This window comes from Mus caroli, unplaced genomic scaffold (genome assembly GCF_978045245.1).
Source record: "Mus caroli unplaced genomic scaffold, Mus_caroli_1 scaffold_8, whole genome shotgun sequence".
Classification (NCBI taxonomy): domain Eukaryota; kingdom Metazoa; phylum Chordata; class Mammalia; order Rodentia; family Muridae; genus Mus; species Mus caroli.
In genome coordinates, this window is record NW_028227263.1 from 11,619,216 (window position 1) to 11,644,018 (window position 24,803).

Here is a 24,803-nt window from a genome sequence, read left to right on the forward strand (position 1 = left end):
CTTCTGTTATCCACCTTTAAGCCTTGAGGGTCCCATGATCCTTCCCATTTCTCCACCAGGGAGCACTGATAGCAGTTATCATACCCAACCCAGAGGAGACAGCTGCACAACACATCCTAAGGTGGCAAGCAGCCCCAGGTACCTGCCACGCCAGCCACCACATACTTTATTCTCCCTGCACTGCCCACTAAATATCTATTCCCAGAAACTGCCTGAACTCTCCAGACTCCTATAGAGACACAGGTAATCCCCATTTAGCAAAGTCACCCAGACACAACCATGTCTGCATCCGCACCCACCTCCCATCCCCAACTGCTGGAAAGCATTTCTTTCCTTGTCACTAACCACAGACTCCAGAACTGACTGAAGAATGTTGTGCAGTCGTTGTGACTGTGTTCCTACCTCCCCTGCCCTTCTGAGATCTTCTTGCCAATCTAACACAGAGCACTCAACAGAGAAATCACAGACCCATGCTGTCAACTTTATCTTTCCATGAGAGAAGCAGAACTCTGTATGCAATCTACAGCTCCCTGACAGAAGAATCGATCAGGGCTGGAAATAAAGAACTGTATTTATCCGTAGTGGTCCCAGCATGATAGACATTAAGATAGAAAATAGGGGTAGATTTTGTGCTAAGTATGGTATGTTTTGGAAACCCAGGGGCATGGAAATATCTGGGTATTCTCAGTCCACACAGAGAATTGGCTTATACAAGTGCCTCTTCATTGGCTGCCCATAATGATGGACAAAGTGCATCCAATTCTGTTAAATTCATAGATTTATAGCTGTTCCTCTTGTAGTTTAGACCTAGAAACCACATGTGCACATATGTGTGTGCATGCATGTGTGTGTGTGTGTGTGTGCATGTATGCGTGTTTGTGTGTCTGTCTGTGTCTGTCTGTGTGTATGTTTGTGTATGTTTGTATGTGTGTAGTGGGTAAATGAACTCACCCTCATATGTGCACATGTGGAGCTCAGAGGTGAGCCCTGAGTGTCTTCTATTGATCTCTATCATATTTTTTGAAACAAGATCTCTTTCTGAGTCTGGAGCTCACCAGTTCAGCTAGATCAGCTTTCAGTCAGGCCTGCCTCTCCCTCTCCAGTGCTTGGGGTATAGATGCACAGTGCCACATTCAGCTTCTCCTCAGAGTGCTGGGCATCTGACCTCAGGTCGGCATGCATTTTACTCGCTGAAGACTCCCCAGCCCTGAACCAGCCTTCTTCTTTAGTTCCATGCCCTCTTCCCTGAGGGAGCTGCCCTGTTCCGCCATGCTGTTTTCTAGCTGTGTCCCGAGCATGTCCCATGCATGTTTCTTGTTGTCATCCCTGCTTGCCCCCTGCCTTGGCTCAGTTGGCCTTTGCAAAGTCTACTCTCCTGCCAAGGCCAAATCAAGAGACACCTCTCCATGAAGCCTCCATCTAGTGCAGCTCTACCTTGAGCCATGTGGATGGCATATGCTCACTCACCTCAGCTCTTCCGGCACCATTTGGTCCTCTGTAAATACCTGTCCATATCCTGTGTGTCCATTCTTTTCTCTGGTTCTTCCTGCCCTGCAGGAAGAGCCTTCAGTGTGGGGAAAATCCCTGACACATTCTGTGTAGCCCTTGGCCATAGTCTGGAACTTCCCATGTGAGAGGCAGTACAAGATGATTTTTGAAATTCAACTAAATAAAATATCAAGGGCTGGAAGGGAAGCTCCATGATAGATCTCTTGCCTAGCATCCATGAAACCCTAAGTTTAATTCCCAGCACCACAAAAAAATAATAAAATTAAAATATTGGGATAGAAGTTACCTTAGTTAGGTTTTACTGCTGTGAACAGACACCATGACCAAGGCAACTCTTATAAGGACAACATTTAATTGAGGATGTCTTACAGGTTCATAGGTTTAGTCCATTATCATCAAGGCAGGAGCATGGCAGTATTCAGGCAAGCATGGTATAGGAGGAGCTGAGAGTTCTATAACTTCATTTGACGGCTGCTAGTGGAAGACTGACTTCCAGGCAGTTAGGATGAGGGTCTTAAAGCCCATGCCCATAGTGACACACCTACTCCAACAAGGCCACACCTCCCAATAGTGCCACTCCCTGGGCCAAGCATATTCAAATCACCACAGGAGCTTTATTTGTGCCTATTAAATAAATATATTATTTCACTCCTGCAAGTTCTGTCTTGATTTTAAGTATATAATATGACATGTATGACACCAGATTTTATATATTAGAGGTTTCCTTCCCCATGCTATTTGAAAATAGTCTTCATGGTACTATTATAAAGGAGACTTATTCTGTGTTGTCCCTGGACTATAGGGTGACCACTGTCTGAATTGCTTTTCTTGCTTCTGTGACAAAATACATGATCAAAGTAACTTCAGGGCACAAGGGTTAGGTTGGGTTCACAGTTTGAGACTAAAGTCCATCATGGTGGATAAGGTTAAGCAAGGACAACCCTAACCATAAGGGCAAAAGCATGAGGCAGCTGCCCACACTGCTTCTGTAATCAGTAAGCAGAGAGAGAGAGAGAGAGAGAAAGAGAAGAGAAGAGAAGGGGAGGGGGAGGGGGAGGGGGAGGGGAAGGGGGAAGGGGAGGGGGAGGGGAAGGGGGGAGGGGAGGGGAAGGGGGGAGGGGAGGGGAAGGGGGGAGGGGACGGGGAGGGGGAGGGGACGGGGAGGGGAGGGGGAGGGGAGGGGAGGGGAGAGGGGGGAGGGGAGAAGGGGGAGGGGAGAGAGAGCTGCTGGCAGTCATCTGGCTTCTTCTTTTCATTCTTTATATTCAGCCTGGATCCCCACCTATGGAACAGTGCCACCCACATTTAGGGTGGGTACCCCCGCCCCAGTTAAATCTCTCTAGAAACACCCTGAGGTGTGTCTCCTAGTCTATTTGAAATCCAGGCACGTTGGCAATGAAGACTAACCATCATAACCTCTATAAACAAAATAATAATTTACAATTTAGGATCGAGACGAGCACAACCATCAAGGGGTCGCTGCTGTGTGCATGCAGTATTATTGTTGATAATTTGACAATCTGAGTTGACATGTCTAAAGAAATCTGATTGTCTGTCTCAGCTGAGAAAACAAATGGCCCCTCTGTTCCTCTCCTTCCAATGCCAGGGACCTCTGCTGATGTCTGTCACCCCATTTCTTGTACATGTGTCATCGCACAGTTTCTGCTTTCATCTCCACTTCTGTCCTTAAGTTACCAATTGTCTCTTGTAAGGACATGTCCTACTCTCAGAACAATGTCATTGTAAGGAATGAGTTTTAACTACGTCTTCAAAGACTTTCTAGGAGTGGTCTGTTCAAAGAGACTAGAATTTAGCCCTTAACATCTCTGTTCAGCCCAGAGTGTCCTCTTATTACTGGTGAGACAGGCTTGTGTCAAATGCTTTCCAGGAGTTCTATATATACTAGAAAGGACAATCCACTCAAGAGCCTGAGTCTTGTGGACAGGGGAGAGTAGAGAATGACTACTAATGGGTCCCATTGTCTTGGGGGGAAATGATGATTTTTATTTGATTTGATATTGGGTAGAGGCAACATTTGTAAAAGCCAATATTCTAAAAACCTAGTGAAATACTTTAAACAAGTGGTCCTCAATCGCCCTAATGCTGTGACCTTTTAATACATTCCCTAGTGTTGTGATGACCCCCAGCCATAAAATTATTTTCATTTTCTGCTTTATAACTGTAATTCTGCTACTCTTACAAATCATAATATAAAATATGATATTTCTTATTGTCTTAGGTAACCCCAGAGATAGGGTTATTTGACCCCTTTATGGCTGTGACCCAAAGGTTGAGAAGCAGTGCAGTTTAAACCTAGTAACATCCAGAATCTTTCTCAATGACGCTGCTACTTGAAAGGGCATCATACCTCAGGCTGTCTCTTCACACATACAGTATATTCACAGTAACAGATCCCGCTGTTGTTGATAATGATGTAGGATGGCTTGAAGACATGATATTCGAAATGTCTCCGGAGCAGGGGGTTGGAGAGAGGGCTCAGTGGTTAAATGTGCTTGTTATTCTGGCAGAGGACCCAGGTTTGGTTCCCAGCACCTACGTGGTTGTGAACAACAGCCTAGAACTCCAGTTCCAGGGAGATCCAGAGCCCTCTTCTGGTGTTGTGGGCACTGTGTGCAGACATCTATGCAGGCAAAATATCTACACACATAAAACTAAAACTAAATAAATGTAGTTTTAAATGCCTGGGCCCAGAAGTGTTTCTCATCTGCCCGAATTTGAGATTGGGTCTTTCCAACTAAGGATACCCAACCTGTAAATGACTATTTTTAAATGTTTTGTAGTGTTTCATCCTTGGCATCTTTGTCATGCATCTCACACTACTAGCCCAGTCCATTTGAAACAGGAGCCCCAGGCTGGCATCTTTGTACCTAACTCAGTCCTTGGCACATGGTCACGGCAGCAGTGGTACTGATGAATAGTTTTGCTTGTTTTGCTTGTGAGTCAGATATGCCCATGCGAGCTGGTTCTGAAAATCAGCCTATGCTAATATTGCTAATATTAGCTAATATTGCTGCCCTCACAGCTTATCAAGCATACATGAGGCAGGATATTACTTTTACCCATGAGCTGCTCCAGAAAAAGGGACCGAAATGAAATTTCATGCCAGCTGCATTTTTATCTTATGATTGACAGCCTGATACAAAGACCAAAAGTCCTTCCTCAGAGAATCCTGCTAGCAGCAGGGCACTGAGCTTGCGGGGATAGTCTGTGTTTCCTCACTGGTCCTCATTGTTGTCTTACTGCAGTAGTCGGGATCCACAAGCCACTTTCTTGCTTGCCTGGGACTAATGATGAAATGATAAGAACAACAGCATTAAGCTGCTTTACTGCCCAATGCACCCTTGCTTCAGAGACTAAAGTCTGAATTTTTAGGACAAAACCCTAACCTTGAGGCAATGTAGAGCTGATGTGTTTTCCCAAAGAGACCCCCACAAAGACAACTTACCAGTTTGATATATTCTTCTTCGTGTCCATTCAAGGGAAATATAACAGTACTTTAAATATTTTCATTTTTATGGGGCTTTATTTTGGTTTGGCTTGGTGTGTTTCTGACAGGGTCTCATGTAGTCAAATGCTGGCTTCAAATTATGTGTATAATCTTGAATTCCCTTAAACTTCAGCTTCACCTTCCATCTCTCAAGTACAAGGATTACAGCTGGTCACCACCATATTCAGCCAATGTGATGCTAAGAAGGGAACAAACCCAGGGCCTTATGCATGCTAGGCAAACATGCCATCAACTGAGCAATATCCTTGGCCCTCATACTTGGAACCTTAAGGAAAGGCCATGGATTTTCCCGGTGGCCACTCATCTCTCTGGTCTGTCTTTTTCTCCTTCAACTTTAATACTCTTATCTCCATTTTGGGAGCCTTATTCCTCCAAAAGCAGGGCTGGTAGAGGTGCGTAAGAGTGCATGGAAAAAACACAAGCCTCAGATACACAGGTCAGGGTTGGCGCTCCAGCTCTTCTGTGAACTACCTGGATACCTTAGACACGGGGATGATGACTAGTGCTTCAGCTGATGAAGATCACCGCAGTAGTGGATATAATGAGGCTAGATTTCAAGGAGGTACCTACAGTCTCCATCTTCCCCAAACCATGACATATCTCCTTTAGGCCTTTCCTCCTTGTGGTACGGAGTGGGTAGAACCCTATGTTCCAAATCTGCTAGACTTAAATTGTCTGCTCTGAGATTCTTCCAACTTGACATTTATAACCAAATGTTTATGACATCCAACTTAAAACAAATTGTCTCCCTTATCTAACTTGGGGCCAGGGAGGGCTGTGAGAACATCACATTTCCACATCTCAGAAACCGTGAGTGCTTGAATCTTGGACTGTTCTTTCCAGAGATCGTTACAGCTAAATGATTAATTATACCCAAGATAGTCCAAAGCAATTATTTAATTATGCTGTATTGTAGGCTGCCAGCTGTGAGGAGCATAGGGAAGGCCTTCACCCCTGTTTCTCAACATTTGGCCTTTGGATGACTTAAAAGATAAAAGGAGATATGAGAACATTTTTATAACCAAGTAAAAATTTCTAGAACTTTCCACTGAGTAGAAAAACTTTCAGCAGTTGGCTTCTCTTGAGCAGCTAGAGAGTTGTGCCATGTTTCATTCTCAGTTCCCAGATGAGTGGAGTCAGTGCCCATAGCAAGGGGGACTTGAGTCCAAATCAGCAAACCATTATCCCTCCCATAAGGTAAAATTCAAGAAAACAGCTGGTGTTATTTAATTCCAGTACTTCTTTATAAATGTTTGCCCAGATGAAGTGTCTAAGGATGAGCATGAGACATTGTAGTCACCCACTACTAATGTGTTGGAGTTACTTTGTGACTCAAGATGTAGAAGTATCTATTTTATGAAATGAGATGAGCCTGCATTTGGTACATATACATTTAAACTGTATTTTTTTTTCTCGGATGGTTCTCTTGGTCAGTATGAAGTGACCCTCTTTATCTCTTCTGATAAGTCCTGACCTCAAGTCTATTTTGTCAGATATTAGGATAATAACATCTGCTGCTTCTTGGTCCCATTTGCTTGGGAAACTTTTTTTCCATCCATTCACTCCAAGGTGATGTTTATTTGTGGCCACGAAGTACATTTCTGGAGGGAGAGAAATCAGAATTCTGTTCTCTAATTCTGTCTTGTAGTGTGTTAACTCTTGCTGGGGGGATTGCGATTATCCATAGACAGGGTCACTACTGACAGGTGTGGGGATCCGTGCCATTCTGGTTGACTGTATGGTGTTTGATTATGTTGCACTCCTCCTTTGTTTAATTTCTTTCCCATCATTCTTTTTCCTCTGCTAGCCTCTTGAGTGTGTTTGTCTTTATCTTCAGTCCCAAGTATTCACCGCAGTGTTCTGTGCAGGAGCAGTTTGATGGGCATGAATTCCTTTAGCCTGCCTTCATCACGGAAAGTGTTTCCTTTTGCCTTCAGTTATGATAGATGGTTCTGCAGGTTATATTAAGCTGGGCTGGTACTTGTGAGCCTTCAGATTTTGAGATGCCTCATCCCAAGCCCTTGTGCTTTTACAGTTTTGATTGAAAAGTCAATAATTGTTCTAATGGTCTCATCTTTCCTTGTAGCATGATTCTTCTCTTTGGAAGATTTTAGCGCATGTCCTTTGTTCTGTATGTTCCAATTTTAAAATGTAACGTGACACACAAAGCCTCCAGTCTTGTCTACTGAGAGCTCTGTGTCCCCTTGTTTCTGGATCATCTTCTCTTTCCCTAAATTTGGGGGTTTTCTTATGTGAAATAGTCTAATCCTTTGTGTGAAATTCTTCTCCCACCTCAGTGTCCATAATTCGTCATCTTTACCTGTTTGTGTCCCCATGTCTGTGCATGTTCCACCCATACATTTTACAGTCTATCACTGGCCTTGATGGGCTGATCCACTTGTTCTATTTCGTCTCCCAACCCAGCTATTCCACTGTGACAAGTTCTGTTGGGGAGGCTTTATACTCAACTGTTTGTTTTATCTCCTGTGTTTTTCATCTCCATCCTAATTTCTTCACTTCAGTATTACTTCACTTTCTATTTCCAGATCATGAATTGACTTCCTCACTTAGCCTTGTTTGTTTGTGCTCTCTGGGAAAATATTTGCATCCTCCTCAAGCTGTTTGAACGTATTTGCAATCATTCCTTTGACTTTTGTGACTAGAGTTTTGTCTAAGTCCTTCTCGGCAGGAGCCAGGGTTGTACATGGATTGGCATGGGAGGAGACATGGAGTCCTGAGTTTTTAGATTACTTTGGTTTTTGTACTTGAATCTGCCCATGTGATGTGAGATGGTTGGCTAAGATTTTTCTTCTTCTTTTAATTCGGGCCACATCTCTTCTTTTGGTGGAGGGATTTACAGTTCAGAAGAGACGCGGTTGTGGCAGAGTCCTGATGGGTGAGCTTTCCATCCATCAAATTGGTGCAGGCACCAGGATTGATCATTAGTGCATCCCTATGGGTTAACACTGACTGCAGGAATAGGCACTCTCTAGCAGTTAACAGATTCTCACAGTAGAGTGAATAGCAGGTGGCTACAAAACAGACACTTGTTAAATAACAATTGTTCTAGTGAGGAAAGGAACCCAGATGGTGTCGTCTATACTGATATGTTAGTGTGGGTATGAGTGGGAGGAAAAGAAATGGAGGCAAGAAGTCATAGTGGGGGTTCGTGAGTATGTTGTTAGATGGGAACTAGAGAAAAGCGAGCACCTCAAACATGCAAAATTTACAAATCTCAGACACCAAAGAGGGAGAAGAATTTCATGCGAAAGATGAAACTATTTCACAGAAGAAAATAAGCACAGAAGAAAATCCCCAAATCTAAGCAAAGAGGAACCAACCCTGATTCAAGAAGGACACAGAACACTGAATAGACAAGACTGGAAAAAAGGCTTCCTGTGCCATAGTGCATTCTTAAAACCAGAGAAAACGTAAGAATATAAATCCATAGAGAACACACACATAGAGGAAGAACAAGAATAATAGAAGCAAGGAGGGGAAGGGAATGGAGAGTTAATGGTAGCTGACAGAGTGGGATAAAGACATGAACTATGATGTCATCTACCAGGTCAGCCTTTGGGCTTTGGGTGACGTAATAGGAAAGGGAATGGGGAAAGAGAAAAGAATAGAGTGAACAGCATAAGCATGGAGTACGTGCTGCTCTGCTGCACGGCCTGGAGTTTTATATAGATGAGGAATAACTGCGGGGAGTGGGGCTGAGAGCTCAGCAGAGATTTAAGAGGCTGCAGTCTGTGGCCTGGATATTGGTTTTTGTCTCCCTGGGCAGATCACTGCCTTGCCTTCCTGACTCTGCTCTAAGCTCTCCTCCTTGTTGATTTTCAGCAGTCCTGTTCTTCTCCCAGGAGTTCCTAGCGCCAGCTCTCCATGGAGTTTTCTTAATGAGCCACTTGGCTCTGTGCTGTGAGCCCCGGGGATCGCTGAGGCAGCCTCCATGCGGCTGCCATGCTTCAATTCACAGGGCCTCAGCAGGGGTGGCTGCACAGTGCCCAAAGCATTGCCTAGAATCTGTACATGGCTCCCTCTGTTTCTCTGTTCTCACTGGGACATTAATGGGGTCCGGGTGGCAGTCTTCTGGGGAGTGGTCAGTGAACATCTCCATTAGCACAGCTTTTGCAGGTTTTCTGGATGACGCCCGTTTAGCCCAGGTTGTTGAGGACTGTTGGATCCTACATCTGTGGCAGCAGTGAGTCCAGGTTCAACGTATAGGGAGTTTGTTGGTCTGGTGGTAGAGAAAGTTAGCTGTCACTTTGATCAAGTGGATCCTGGGGCTGATGAGGGAGTTAGGAGATACCCCTGTTTTCTTTGTGTCCCTAACCATAATCAACCACTTGCTCGGATGTGACTTCTAAGCCACTGCCTTGCCCAGAGTTCCCTTGTCCATGTATTTTAAAACTCTACACTTTTATTTCCAAGCCTAACTATTGGGTCACAGGGTTCTGTTTTGGTCATTATCGTTCCCAGAAGGGTGTTTATCTTTGAGTGCTGCGTTTAATATCAGGGAGCACCAGATGGCCAGCATTCCTGTGGGTAGGATACATACATTCACAAAGTATGAGATCTGACTACAATTATCAGTCTTTGGAATAACCTGTGAACAGCAGCCTGATATGGGGATCTGTCTTTATCCAAGGAAGAGAGATGCCACCATGTAAACAGTAACTTGGTCACCTGTAAGGTTGAAAGGTCTCACTGAGTAGTGGTGTAGCAATTGTGCCCAGAAGTTACTGATATCCAACAGTGTCTGTGAAGAAAGCAAGTTTAGGACACACAGGAACCTAAACATAGCTAGGAAGTGTCAAAGCTAGAGCTTGAACTTGGAGCTACAGGGTGCCAGAATCCCTTTGCCTAGCTACGGGACAAGACAGCTTCCACAATGATCCTCACGTCTATAAAGGGTTTCCCATTTGACGTGTAAACAAGACCGCAGTTCAGATCCCAAGAAGACAAATAAGTGCCTAATGGACATTGCAGCTACAATTTCAGCCTTGGAAGGTGTACGCATATGATCCCCAGACCTAGTACGACTGGCCATAGGTGATCCCTGAGTTTGATTGAGAGACCCTGCCTCAAAGAATAAGGGATAAAGTGATCAAAGAAGATTCATAAACTTGAACTTTGGCCTCCATATGAGTGCACACACATATACACAAGAAATGAAAATGGGCTCCCCAAAAGACTTAAGGCTACCACCACACATACACCCAAAGATTGGCTTAAATGTTTGGGGTGCTGTGCTAAGTAGTTTTCTTGGTAGTATGGGAAAATCCCTAATGAGGTAATTTAAGGGAAGCCTAAAGTTTGCATTGACTTAGCATGCAAGGGATACAGTCAGCATGGTGGAAGAGCATGGCAGCAAATGCTGAAGGTCTCTGGCCATATGCCACCAGTCAGGAAGGACAGATGGACAGAAAGTAGGGCTGGGCTATAAAACCTCAAGTCCCACCCACCTGACCCACTTCTCCCAGGGAGATTCTGCCTCCTAAAGGTTCTACAACCTTCCCAAACAGCACTGCAAGCTGGGGAGCACAGATCAAGACATGTGAGCTGTGGGGGAGGGGCATTTCACGTTCAGTCCACAGCAGGGTCTAAGATATGTCCTTTGACATATTCATCTCCCAAAGATTAAATAAGAAAAGGTTTTTTTAAAAGCACTATAAATCCTCCCCCATTTTTATATCCGAATCTCTTCCACGATTTAGAGAACAGGTTTGACCAGGAAAAATTATTTCAGAGCAGAAATTGTATTTTTAGAGAAAAAGGGAAGGTTTCCCTTCTGAGCTGTGTCTGCTAATTCAGAGGCACTTAGTGTCACACCGGATCTTTCTGCCAGACTCTCTTCCACAGTAATATATCTTTGAGCATTACAAAAACAAAAACCAGAAAGCAGAGAGGCACAATGAAGTCTGCACTTTACTATGGGGCTCAAAACTGAACAAAAAAAAAAAAAAATATTTGGAACAAGCGAAATCCCCAAACTTGGTTTTCAAACAATTTCGAAAGTGAATGACACAATCACCACCATATAAATGTCTTTCCTTCCTAAAGCTTGAACTACAAATAAGTCAGGATTTCTCCTTTTATTTTCTCTTTCATTGAGAACAATATGAACTAATCAGTACCCCCAGAACTCGTGTCTCTAGCTGCATATGTAGCAGAAGATGGCCTAATTGGCCATCATTGAGAAGAGAGGACCCTTGGTCTAGCAAACTTTATATGCCCCAGTACAGGTGAATGCCAGGGCCAAGAAGTGGGAGTGAGTGGGTAGAGGAGCAGGCCGGGGGGTGGAGGGTATAGGGGACTTTTGGGACAGCATTTGAAATGTAAATGAAGAAAATATCCAATAAAAAAAAAGAAAAAAGAAAGCAAAAAAAAAAAGAAGAAGAAGAACTGTATCGTGGGTGCTAGAGTGATATTTCAGTGACTGATGGCACTCAAGGGGACCAAAACTCGATTCCCAGCACCCATCCCGGGTGTCTCAAAAACATCCTTAACTAGAGCTCTGGGAACCAACATTGTCTTCTGGCATCCTTAGGCCCCTCTGCACATGCGGTGTGCATGTACACACACACACACATATACACACGCACACGCACATGCACATGCACAAATACACACACACCAACGCAGAAATAAGTAAAAGTCAATTCTTTTGTGATTGGGTTACCTCACTCAGGATGATGCCCTCCAGGTCCATCTATTTACCTAGGAATTTCATAAATTCATTCTTTTTAATAGCTGAGTAGTACTCCATTGTGTAAATGTACCACATTTTCTGTATCCATTCCTCTGTTGAGGGGCATCTGGGTTCTTTCCAGCTTCTGGCTATTATAAATAAGGCTGCTATGAACATAGTGGAGCATGTGTCCTTCTTACGGGTTGGAACATCTTCTGGATATATGCCCAGGAGAGGTATTGCTGGATCCTCTGGTAGAACTATGTCCAATTTTCTGAGGAACCACCAGCTGATTTCCAGAGTGGTTGTACCAGCTTGCAATCCCACCAACAATAGAGGAGTGTTCCTCTTTCTCCACATCCTCGCCAGCATCTGCTGTCACCTGAATTTTTGATCTTAGCCATTCTGACTGGTGTGAGGTGGAATCTCAGGGAGAACTCACATGATATGTACTCACTGATAAGTGGATATTAGCTCAGAAACTTAGAATACCCAAGATATAAGATACAATTTGCGAAACACATGAAACTCAAGAAGAACGAAGACCAAAGTGTGGATACTTTATCCCTTCTTAGAATTGGGAACAAAACACCCATGGAAGAAGTTACAGAGACAAAGTTTGGAGCTGAGACAAAAGGATGGACCATCTAGAGACTGCCATACCCAGGGATCCATCCCATAATCAGCCTCCAAACGCAGACACCATTGCACACACCACCAGCAAGATTTTGCTGAAAGGACCCTGATATAGCTGTCTCTTATAAGACTATGCTGGGGCCTAGCAAACACAGAAGTGGATGCTCACAGTTAGCTATTGGATGGATCACAGGGCCCCCAATGGAGGAGCTAGAGAAAGTACCCAAGGAGCTAAAGGGATCTGCAATCCTATAGGTGGAACAACAATATGAACTAACCAGTACCCACCCCACCCCCCCGAGCTCGTGTCTCTAGCTGCATATGTATCAGAAGATGGCCTAGTCAGCCATCAGTGGAAAGAGAGGCCCATTGGTCGTGCAAACTTTATATGCCTCAGTACAGGGGAACGCCAGGGCCAAGAAGTGGGAGTGTATGTGTGGGGGGGAGTTGGGGGGGGAGGGGGGACTTTTGGGATAGCATTGGAAATATAAATGAAATAAATACCTAATAAAAAAGTCAATACTTAAAAATAATCTATCTTCACCATAAATGAGGTACTGTCCTTAAAATTTAATATTTGTATTACTTTTTTAACAGGGGACTAATCATGTTTGAAAATAAAACGTACAGCTTAGAACCGATGAAAAACACCACTGACAGCTACAAACTCGTCCCAGCTGAAAGCATGACGAACACCCAAGGGCTGTGTGGGTCACAGCATAACAAGTCCGGCCTCACCATGGAAGATGTCTCCCCTGGAACCTCTCAAATGCGGGCAAGAAGGGTAAGAGGGGACTCCGCGTTCATGTTTCTTGAACCGAGAGCTGCAACAGTGGCCCGGCTTTAATCCTAGCACTCGGGAGGTAGAGGCAGGCAGATTTCTGAGTTCAAGGCCAGCCTGGTCTACAGAGTGAGTTCCAGGACAGCCAGGGCTATACAGATACAGAGAAACCCTGTCTCGGAAAACCAAAAAAAAAAAAAAAAAAAAAAGAGTTCTGGAGCATCCTCGCTGCCGGATGTTGTGTGCATGGAATGACATCCATTCCTCAGGAGGTAGGGGATGTCCTGGGGAGAGTATGTGTACAAACTCCAATTCCTGCACCTTCGAAGCAAACATAAGCATCAGATCTGTTAACTTGTGACAGGTAAAGTCCCATCCTCGGGGTCAGAGGCTGTCAAAGTCATCAAGGGGATAGACGGCAGTGAGAAGCCAGTGTAGGGCACCCTGGTGGTCAACACAGCAAGCATGGAACTCTCCACATTGAGGTTCCCTTAGCCCACAGTGTGGGATCTCACAAGTGGGTCCAGAAGATGAACAAGCTTTATCCACCTATGTGTGCAGAGGGCCACTGAGTCTTCTCCAGTGATTTTACCAAAGTCTTATTTATCCCTGGGCCATGTTGCCAGTGTTTGTCCTCCCCTCCAGGGCCATGTTCTGTGCTTTTGCCTCTCTCCTGGTGTTCTCTTTATACCTGCCCAGAATGTCTGTTCCCCTAAACCACTTAACTGCCGAGTCCTGGACTTTTTCCCGTCCAGTCAGATTTTCTGTCATGAGACGCAAAACTGTCTCCCCTCTGATGGTTCCCAAGGCTGCCCATGTACAGTGCTCAGGATATTTTTTATTTCTCCTCCTCCCCATAGAGGAAGCATTCTCCACTTAAGTTCTGGGGCTCACCTTAGCATGATGTTTCAGGAATGGGGTGGGGGCAGCCTATCTAAACCCCAGGATTTTAAAACTACCCAGGAATGCCAGCGGTGATAGTACACTCGTGATCTTAGCATTGTGGAGGTAGGGGATAAGAATTCATGGGCGTTCTTGTTACACAGCCAGTTCCTGGGATCCTGTTTCAAAATAACAAAATAAGGCTAGAGAAACTACTGTCAGTAAAGCACATGTATGTAGACCTGAGTTTGATCTCCAGAACCTATATTAATAACTAAAAATAATTTTAAAAGCTAGGCATGCTGATGCTATTTTGTAATACAATCTCAGGGAAGGTGGAGACAGGAGGCTCTCTGGGGCTCCCTGGACAACCAGCCTAGACTGTTTGGCAAGGTCAGTGAAAAATTCTGTCTCAAAAAAACAAAACAAAACAAAACTAATCAAGCAAACAAACAATAACGACAGAAGCAACAACCTATGAATGGCGTCCTGAGGAAGAATACCTGAAACTGCCTTCTGGTCTACACACACACACACACACACACACAGAGGCACACTCCCACGCATGTATGCCCCCCCCACACACACATGCACACACACATACACACATATGCACATGCAACACACACACACACACACACACACACACACACACACACACACAGAGGCAGGGAGATGTTTCTAGCAGCAGCAGCAGCAGCTGCTCAGCTCAGCTCCAGTTAGGTCTCTCTTTCGTTTCCCCATTGCCCCACCCCTCTTGAGTGACAGACCTAAGAGCAAGAATCAGAGACAGCCTCTACAGTCCCTCTCATGTTTATTTCACTCTTCAAACATGCCTGCTTTTGAGTCCAGACCCCAGCTAGGATGTGACCGAGCCAAGCTTTGCCCATCATAAACAAGTAGACCATTTGCATTTTGTTTTCAGGCTCTTGGCTTTGAGTACCTGGTTGAATGCTTGTTCCCCACATTGTGTGATTTATAACTTAACAGTTTAAATGATGCTCGAATGTGTTCCTGTTTCATTTAGAAGTACAAACTTGGTCTGTCCTGGCTGACTGTGTTTTAATTCTCTGAGCATGCACAGCTCTCTAGAACCATGATTGGCACCGTCATTTCCAGTCGTGCTGACATGGAGAGAAGGAAGGATCCCTGCCTAATGACACTGTGCTGCTAATGTGGGAGTTTAAATGAACCTTTGAAAGAAAAAGGGAAGGCAACGATGCCCGTGCTGTTCACCTCAACTCCCAGTGTTGCTCCAAAATTCTATGTGATGGTCTTAAATGAGGGAAAGAAATCACCCTAAACTGGGGGGTATATAATATAGATCGTACAAAAAAATGATTTCCCCATAAACAGAATACTTGGAAGTTCCAGGTCATTTTGGAGAGCTCTGCGGTGAACGCAGATTCGAGTTTCATGCCCATCACTTGCCTCCCTGTGCTGCCTTTATTCTATACTTAAGAAACAACAAAAATCAATGTAGCTGCAGCTAATTCATCTTGTTTATGCCGTGTGCCAAGCACAATTGCTGCTCTCCAGCGTTTTCCTGACTCCCCCCTAAATGTTAACTATCTCAACTTCTCTGCAGATGTTTGCATTTTTTTTTCTTCACCAAGCATCACGAATTTGTCTTGATGTAGATGTTCATGACGGCTAGCACATAAAGCTGGGCTGTTTGTCACTTTTACAGGGCTCTATTCTATTGTAGTGAGAGTCCCATTTGCCTCTGGAAGACAAGAGTGTCATCATTTTCTCTCTGGAGATTTTTAAGTCCACCCTGATGTTTCTTGGTACGCAGCTGACCTGCCTAGACTCCTTCCCTCCCCGTGGGCCAAGAACCGGGAGCTTGAGGTTCACCTGAGACCTCTGCCTAAGGTCTCAAGTTCTATCCCTGGCATTTCATAAACTGAATATGGTAGTGCTTGCCTGTGAACCAAGCACTCTAGAGGTGGAGGCAGGAAGATCAGAAGTTCAAGAACACCCTCCGCTCCATAGCAAGTTAGAGGCCAGGCTGGGTTACATGGGACCATGTCTCAAAGCAAACAGAAAGAATGGAAAAGGATTTTATCAGCTGCCCCCATAAGCTTTGTGAGAGAGACAAAGGCTAAGTCTGCTAATAAGAAAATCACACCGTACACCCCAATAGCAGAGAAGGGGGTTGCTTCATGAAGGCAGTAAGCGGCCTTGGTCTTCTCCATCCCTACATCTCTAGTACCTAACCCATTGCACGGCACACAGCAAGCTCCCAGAAGACATTGTAGGATGAGTGAATGTCCTGCCAAGGGTCTGGCCATAAGAAGACAGGATTCTGTGAAAACCCCTTGGTGCCCTGGTCGCTCTCCCAGCTGGAGTGAAGTGCTCTATACCAGAGACTGCAGCAAGTGCTTCAGAGGATAGACAGACTCTGGGAACTTGGCTGGGTTGACTTTCAGAAATCCACGAACTAGTTCCCTCTTGGGTACCTTGTTCCCAACTCTTTCCCTACCTTGGAGCTGAAACTGTTGGACCAGTCTCAGAGACCCTGTTTTGGGAACACGATTTTGTTCACAATCTGCAAAAGTGAAAATTCAGTCACTGTTTCTGTTTGCTTTCTAATGTCGCTGCTCGTATCACGAATTTGAGGGGGTTTTTTTGTTTGTTTTTTTTTTAAACTGGACAGCCTAGATAGGTAGGGATCCCATAGAGGTAATTTAAGCCTTGCTTTCAGCAGGGAGCTGGCCACTCCCCTGTGGCTTTTCATTTCGATGTGGTTAAACTTCTCTCTGAGCTTGCAATTCTCTAAATTCATGAGAAAATGTGGATTTCTCTGAAAACTGCAGAGACAGGAAAATTGTGTTCACGTGTTTGTTTTCATTATCTGGGATTGTATGTTTTCTAAAGGATGATCCAAGGCCAGTTGGAAATGTCCTCTGCCCAGAGATTCCCCCCCTCTGCAGTCTGAGAAGCGTAAACGCCTAAGCAAGCAGAGCTCTCTTGAAGAGTTTGTCACGAGAGATTCATTTATTTCTCCATGTCCACAGCCGTGTTTTTGTCTGCATGATTGACTGAATTTGTTTATGGTGGAACAGGGCGTATTAGCAGAGAGGGAGAGGCAGGAGAGGAAGAAATTGACTCCTGGGAGCTGGAAAGATGGCACCGGCAATAAGCTGCACTCTACTCTGGGGTCAGATCCCAGCACCCGGGTGCAGAGCTAGGTGCAGTAGAATGCACCTGTCACCCTAGCACCTGCAGAGGAGAGAGAGGCAGCCGGATCCCAGGGACTCGCTAGCAAGCCAACCTAACTAAAATGATAAACTCCCAGTTCACTGAGAGACCAAGTCTCCAAAAAAAAAAAAAAAAAAGGTGGAACGGGTTAGAGGAAGACACATGCCATGAACCTCTGGTCTCCATGAGTATGTACATACAGTCGTTCATATTCTCTCTCTCTCTCTCTCTCTCTCTCTCTCACACACACACACACACACACACACACACACACACAGAAACACACACCTACAGAAGCATGATACAAACACATATACAAGCATACACCACAGAGGTGAGGAGAGAAAGGTTGGGGAAATTCCTATTCCTTTGGCCACTTCTTAGTGAAAGAGAAAAAGCACAAGACTCTATTTCCAGAAGTGTCTCCTTTTGAACACACAGAGGGGCTAACTTTTGCCTTTCTGAGTTTGTAGCTAGCACAGTGGAGCCTGCCTGTGCATACAGTTACCTAGCCTGACAGTTTCTCCTTGCAGCACTGTAAAAGCGTGAGAAATTATACCTTTCATGGTACTTTCTCTTCCTTCCTCCATGAGGTTTCCAGATTTCTTCAGGGACACCTAAATTCATGAATCAGCACAGCTGGGCAGCAAGCAGGAACACCACTATAATACAAACATTTTTCTTGTAAAAATCTGTTTGGAAGATTCTGGACTGCTGGAGATTTGTTTTATGAAAGATGTTTCCCTCCAGATTATGTGACTGGAAACCTGATTCAAAGCATGCCTTCATCCCTTTTGCTTTTGTCTGGACAAGTGGTTGTAACACTGAGTTTTCAGCTTAAGCCCTGTATGAGACTTAAGTCATAAACCAGCAATTTCGGTTGGGAAGGACCAGAGACAAGCTGCAACCCCCACTTCCTTTAACTGTGTTATTGCAGAAACAGAAAGCTTTGCTCTTTTGTTTTCGATGTTTGAGTTTTTTGAGACCACCCTCCACGAATTGTTTTATTTCCCCTAAAACTGCCTTTGGGATCCTCCCAGTAATTTACAGAAGAGTGCAAACGCTTGCTGAGGAAGCTTGATTAAAATGTTATAACCTGCCTCAGAGGTCTTCTTGTTTGGATCTATATCTCTACTGCTGAGCTCCGGGTTCTGCACCTTGATACACAGGCTCCATATTCAGCTGCTCCACTCTTGCCAATGTCAACCCTCCCAGATCATCTCCCAGGCCTTTTAAAAGATACTGTTTCTTCCTGGTCTCTGCCTGCTCCTTTGTATCTTGTCTCTCTGCACCTCCCTTTGCCTCTCTGTTTATCAGCATCTTCTACTGCTGCAAACTATGTTCTTAAATGACTGGCTAATAGCATCCCGTGGGGGGGTGGGGAGCACATTTCCCAGAAGGATCACAGTTTCTCTACAAAGTGTGTTCTCCTCTACTCAGCATGGAGCAGATGCATATGGGCCATAAAAGTTCAAGAAACACCAGTGACAGGCTGGGCTCCAGTGTAGCCTTCAGAGGGCTTCACACCCATGTGTAATCTATAACAGCAAGCCTTTGCTGGCCCTGGTTCTAGAATGTTCTTTGGAGATGTTTATATGTTCATTTTGTTTAAAAATGACCATGGTTTCTTTTAAATTCATAATCAATGAGACAGCAAGAATGTTAAACTCCTTTTTAGGGTTTCCCATGTGAAAGTGGGAGCCAGATCACCCCCTTGAGGCTTTGTAAGAAGATCACTGGAGCTGGAAGTCAACTTCTAGAGGGCACACAGCCACAAAGCCCAGGAGAGGAAGAGTCGCCCCTCCAAATATTGTTCTTGTATTATTTGTTTCTGTTTTCGAAAGACATGCAACAGTGCTCTAGTTGCCTCTGTGAAGTATTAAGGGAAACCACACTCTAACTTTCTTTTGACAGCATAAGAGAGAGACCCTTAAGATGACCAAGTACGTAGAGCTGGTTATTGTGGCAGACAACAGAGAGGTAAGGACCTGTGAAACTCCTCTCTACAATTGGTCTCAAAAAGAAATGAGAGAAAGTACTCAGCCAGTTAGGACTTGCTTTACCTCCATGTCTTCTTACAAACATTGGAGATGAGAATTTAAAAGTGGGCTTTTCTATCTGAGGAAGCATTTAAGATGCATCGAGTGTAATATAAAGTGAACCTACCAATAACACAGGGTTTCTTTGTAGTTAAACTCTCTAAGTAAGGAGAATTATTTAAGGAGAGTGAGAGATGGCTTTAAATTACATTTTGACATTTTGGGAAAAGTTGGACATGTCTTAATCTGAATGAATGAATGAATGAATGAATGAATGAATGCTATACAAACATGGTAGAGAAATCCTTCCCTCTTGTGATAATGGCTTTGCACTGTTGTTTTTTTTCTTTCAATTTTTTTTGTATAACTTTTTTAATCAATTTTCTTTTGTATAACTTCCCTGTGATTTCTTACCATTCCATTAACATATTATAAATTGATGACATTTTTCTCCTAAATGCATTCAACATCCAAACATGAAGACTGCTTGACAAGTTCTCATAAAACGCTCCTCCCCATTCTGGAAGGTCAACGTAAAGGAAAGAGTGTGTTAACTTTTCCCCGATTCTCCTTGGACATGTTGCCATGAGTTTGTTTTTTTTTTTTTTTTTTTTTGCTTCTCATATTTAATGTTTAAAAGCAAACATAGAGGAAGTATCTTGGGAAGTTAAAATCAAGGTGATGATATGAAAAGTGGCTTTGGAGAGTCTTCCCACTGTCCATTATATCGTTGCCAAAACATGTCTCTTCCTCCATCATTTATGAAGTTGGAAGAATTGCAAAAGTCACTGTCCTCTGAGCCCTTGGCTTGAGCCAGTTGTTCGGAACTGCAGGGACTCCCCAGCTGGGGAAACTACCTGGCACAATGGGAGCCCCTTGTACTGTACTGAAGGGCACCCCCCCCCCCAGGAGTACAGGGCGTCACCAAAGCCCAGGGTCTGGGAGGAGGAATCCTGATTGATATTCTTACCATTATTAATGCTAGCATTTAAAATTGTTAAGTTTCAGAGGCAAGGAAAAGACCTGGAGAAAGTTAAGCAGCGATTAATAGAGATCGCCAATCACGTTGACAAGGTAAGTTCCTTTGCAGGTGATTAAATCATGCAGATCGTGCCAGTGTTCAGAAATGAGGTTGGAAAGAACTAAGCACACTTCCTCTGACTGAGCAGAAAGACCAGAATCTGCCCCTGGGGCCTGTGCTTGTCCTCTGAGTGAGTGGCCAGTCCTCTGAGCAGGTGCTTTCCAGGTCCTGGGCTTCGGAGATTCCAGCCCTAGTTGATCTGGACTGGGAAGGCTATGGGGACTCAGCTTCCTTTAGTATCTTGTCTTGCCAGGAAGTGTTCCAGCCTAAGAGATTTCTGGACAATCCATTAGACAGAATTCTGGTAGGGTGCATTGAAACTTCCAGAATTTGGTAGCCTGACCTCTTTCCTGCTCTCCAGTGTGGAGTTCATGATGCACCAGTGAGGACTAGAGGGTGGGCTCTACAGGTTCCACTGTCAGAACCCAGCAGCGGACTTCTGGCTCACTCACCATGTTAGTCACCCTTCCATCCATACGACAGATACCTGTAAGAAAAACTGTGGAGGAGGGTACCTTTATTTTTACTTATGGCTTTGGGAGTTTCAGACTGAGGTCTGCTGGCCCAAGATTCTGGGCCATCATGCCTGAGAGGGTATGGCAGAACACAGTTACTCAACTTGTGGTGGCCAGGGAGTCAAGAGAGGCAAGGCGTTACCCCCAAGTGTATCTTTTCAGGACACACCCTTATAATCCTTAAACTAGGCCCCTCCTCCCAGTTATAGCACCCTAGTATTATTCCAGCCAGGCAGTAACCATTTGATTATGTGAGAATCTTCATGACCCAATCACATCTCAAGGACTGATGAACCAAGCCATTTGCAAACGCTCCTTGGAGAACACTTCCTCTAAGAACAACAGCTATTGGAAGACCCTCACTGGGAGCAAGGGAGACTCCACCACCATTTTCACAAGATGATTTCTGGGGAATCTGGTTCCTTCTATAGCTTGCTGGCAAGGAAATGGAGGGGGTGGGTGTCTGTCTAAATCACCCTTCTCTCAGTGACCCTCCTACCAGATAGAATCTGACTGTTTGGAGCTGGTGGCTCTCATCTGAGGAATCCCTGTTCCCTCAATGGCTTACATATCACTGCTGAGGGACCACAGGGTGGGAAGGAGCTTCCAGAGACTTGTCTGACTTCTTGTTCTCTGGCAGAGGTGAGGGAAGCACCTGGCATGAGTGTTTTCAGATGTCCCCTGGAGACTTGCATATTTTAAGTGGCTGGAAGCTCCAGGGCCCAAAGCCAGGAATTCACCTGGTACAGAGCTATACTACAGAAGCCACCAGTGGAGAGAAGGAACAGAGCTAAGCTTCTCAGCAGGACCATGTCTCCTACCCATAAAAAGGAATGTCTGGTTATAGCTGTGCCTCTTACAGCCAGGCCTCTGTGACGTAATCACCTTTCCCACAGAGCATTTTTGCTACATCTTTCTTTCCAAGCAGTCCTATTCTGTTCAATGTACATTTTCGACATTTTCAAAATGAGGAAGGCAAAAACCCTTCCATAAATTCGTCTATACCTTGCAAGAGCTTATAGACCTCACTGTCCTCAGTTCTGTGCACAATGAACTTAGAAGCCATCGGATTTGTAGTCCTTCTTTTTGCAGTCACAGCAGACCCATAGCAGGTAGACATAGAAACCCTTCCTCTGACACCCAAGTGACTGCCCTTCAATGATACTGTGAGCAGAGGGCTCTAGAGCTGCAGGTGAGAGCCACTCACTTTTCCTAGAATAGAAACAGGAGTTATTGCAGATGCAACAGTGATTTTGCAAGGTGGAGCATGGGTGAGAAGATCCCAGTTCCTTCATCAGACCCTTGAGACAGACTGAGCTCTGGAACAACACATGGTTTTTAAGTATGTTATGGTAGTAATGTTTCTCACATTACTGTGTCTCCTAAAGTTGAAAGAATCCTGGTTAGGGAACCAGTCTTTTGGGAAGGGGTGGGGGTGGTAAAGCGTAGATCCTAGGGATATGTCAAGCATTATGCAGGAGTTAAGGCTGGGTCATAGTGACTGAGGATGTGGGTTAATTACCCACCTTCCATGCATGAAGCAAAGGCCCATCCCTGGCACCATGTAAACTGTCCGTGGTGGAGCTTGCCTGTAATTCTTCCAGCTCTTGAAAGGCAGAGGCAGGAGATCAGAAGTCTAAGGTCATCGTCACCTACAGAGTGAGTTGGGGGCTAGCATGAGCAACCTGAGACCTCTCTAAAATGGAAAAGCGGGATCATACCCAGGCTGAGGTGCTAGAATTCCCTGGGGCATTTTGCTTATTCACGTGACTACCCTTTAAAATAAAGCTTTCTAAATCATATCCTTCCTACTCTGCTTTCATTGACCTGAGGGGAGGCTTGACACAGATCCATCCAGAGTTTGCCTAAAATTGGTGACATAAAGCAGAGACACAGTGACAGAAAATGAAAGGGTTACGTGGTTAAGAGACCAGGCTGGCCCACTAACATCACCAAGAAAGACTGACATCTGCTATCTCACACCCCATCTTCCCTAAAGAGTGAAAGGGCTCATCCTGACCCTCAGAAGTAAAAGGAAGTAGGGGGCTACATTAACATCTAACGAGAAGCTGCTGAAACCCCATTTTAAACAGTGACCCTCTGGTCCTCTACATTATCTGCCTTTACATATTATTCTAGATCCTGTCTTGCTTCACTCAGCTCATAAAACTAAAAACGAGCAAATGGGGGAGGGGTCTATTAATAGCTTGTGCTAGTCATTAAAGAGCAATATGCTTCTAGAAGACCTAGTGGGCTTGGTCAAGTGTGCCAGCCTGGACAAAGGAGGGCTGAGCCAATTTGCTGAGCGCAAGGACACATTTAGCCCTGGTATGCCTGTTCACCTTTCTACAGCTCCTGGAGACCCTGGAGAGGACACTCAGGCTCCTTAGGCAACTCTGCACCCACAGCTGCTGGCTCCAGGCAACATCAGACTTCCCAGTTTCAGTTTCACAACTACACTCTTGGGAGAGTCTCAGCCCAAAACTCATTGACTGTCTCACTGGCCACTTGATTTGCTGACATCTTGGCTTGGTTTGGGCATTCTAAACTAATAACATTTAGCTTGGAGAAAGAGAAAGCTTCAGACTGGAAGACAGAAGTGACTTAGAGACAAAAGCGAAGTCCTGAAAAGGGTCAGGGAAGCCCAGGTAGCAAGAACTCTGTTCTTGCTTCTAGAAAAAACTTTGAGGCATCCTCCCTGGGTCCCGATTACACTGCCACAGGAGCCTCTGTGGACTGAAGCTTTGCATCTTGAAGCCATCACGCCAACCCAGCCTTCTTAAGCTGTGACATCAGCTCCACGCCTCAGTAGCCATCCTCTGAAGGACTATGAATTACTTCTGCTGTCTTCACTCTTATGACAGCCCCCTCTTTTTCTCCTCCCAGGCTGGTTGCCTAAAGAAGGCAAGCTCTTCTGGGACCATAGGGAATTCTACCTCCCTCGTTTCTTATCCGTTCCTTCCGGAAATCTTTGACCCCTCACCACCAGCATTCTCTGGACTTCCTGTTGGTGCTATTGCTCAGTGGGATAGCATATCAATTAACTGGATTCATGGGAGCATGCCCCGTGCCCTAAAGCCTTGTGCTAACCTCTGAGCAGCTGAGCCAGAGCGAGGCCATCCTAATCTTTATTTGTTCTGCTTGTGCCACATTCCTGCACACAGCAAGAACTGACAGCAAATATTTGTGGCTGTTGCATATGTAGGACAATCACTCATGTGGGTCTCTGACTGTGTCTACATACATTCTGGGATCTCTGAGCCAGGCAGGCATCTGCCAGGCTCCATTTGACCTATATAGGCCTGTGAGGTTTTCTGGAAGTCTGGAGTCACAGTACTCACACTGTGAATGGCAGTTTTAATTATTCAGATCATGACATCAGAGTCAGTCTGTCTGTGTACCAGCCCAGCCATGCAGTTACGATCCTGAATAATTTACCTGACTCCTCCAAGCCTCAGCGTCTCAACACTAAAATGGGAGCAGTAACAATTTCTAACTCGTAGAACTGCTTCGTGGACTAAACCAGGGTTTAGAAAGCACCTTGGCACCAAGCCCTAGTTGTACTTGTGCTCATTAAACTTAGCTAAAAAGAACCAAGATGACCTGTGGGCAAATGAAGTAGGAACATTCAGTGAAGATAGTAAAGAAGAATGACGAAAGGCTTGCAGTAGGCAAAGCACACATGGACGTTAACCAACAGTACCAACTATAGAGAGGAATTGACGAAGCCTGAAGTCTGGGCTAGGATGTGGTTTGAGAGGCTACAGAGGAATACAACCTCTCCATTGGTATGAACAGCCTCCCTCGTCGGAATGTGGCTAAGTTAGTGCTGAGAAAGATGATAGGTTAGGCCTGGGAGGACCTTACTTCCTGCTTCCATTCGATACTCCTGGGTGGACACAGAGGAATCGTGTCCTTTTCTCAGAAGACAAT

The 24,803-nt window shown here is 44.9% G+C and overlaps 1 protein-coding gene across 1 annotated transcript in view; it reads left to right on the plus strand.

The window, feature by feature from the left end:
* The window catches only part of Adam12 (ADAM metallopeptidase domain 12), a 356,891-nt gene that overhangs the window by 233,613 nt on the left and 98,475 nt on the right, over window positions 1–24,803 (plus strand). Inside the window, exons 6-8 of the mRNA XM_021167906.3 lie at window positions 12,966–13,152; window positions 19,150–19,215; window positions 20,277–20,348. Of these exons, the coding sequence (XP_021023565.1) occupies window positions 12,966–13,152; window positions 19,150–19,215; window positions 20,277–20,348 (325 nt within the window). The remainder of the gene's footprint in view (window positions 1–12,965; window positions 13,153–19,149; window positions 19,216–20,276; window positions 20,349–24,803) is intronic.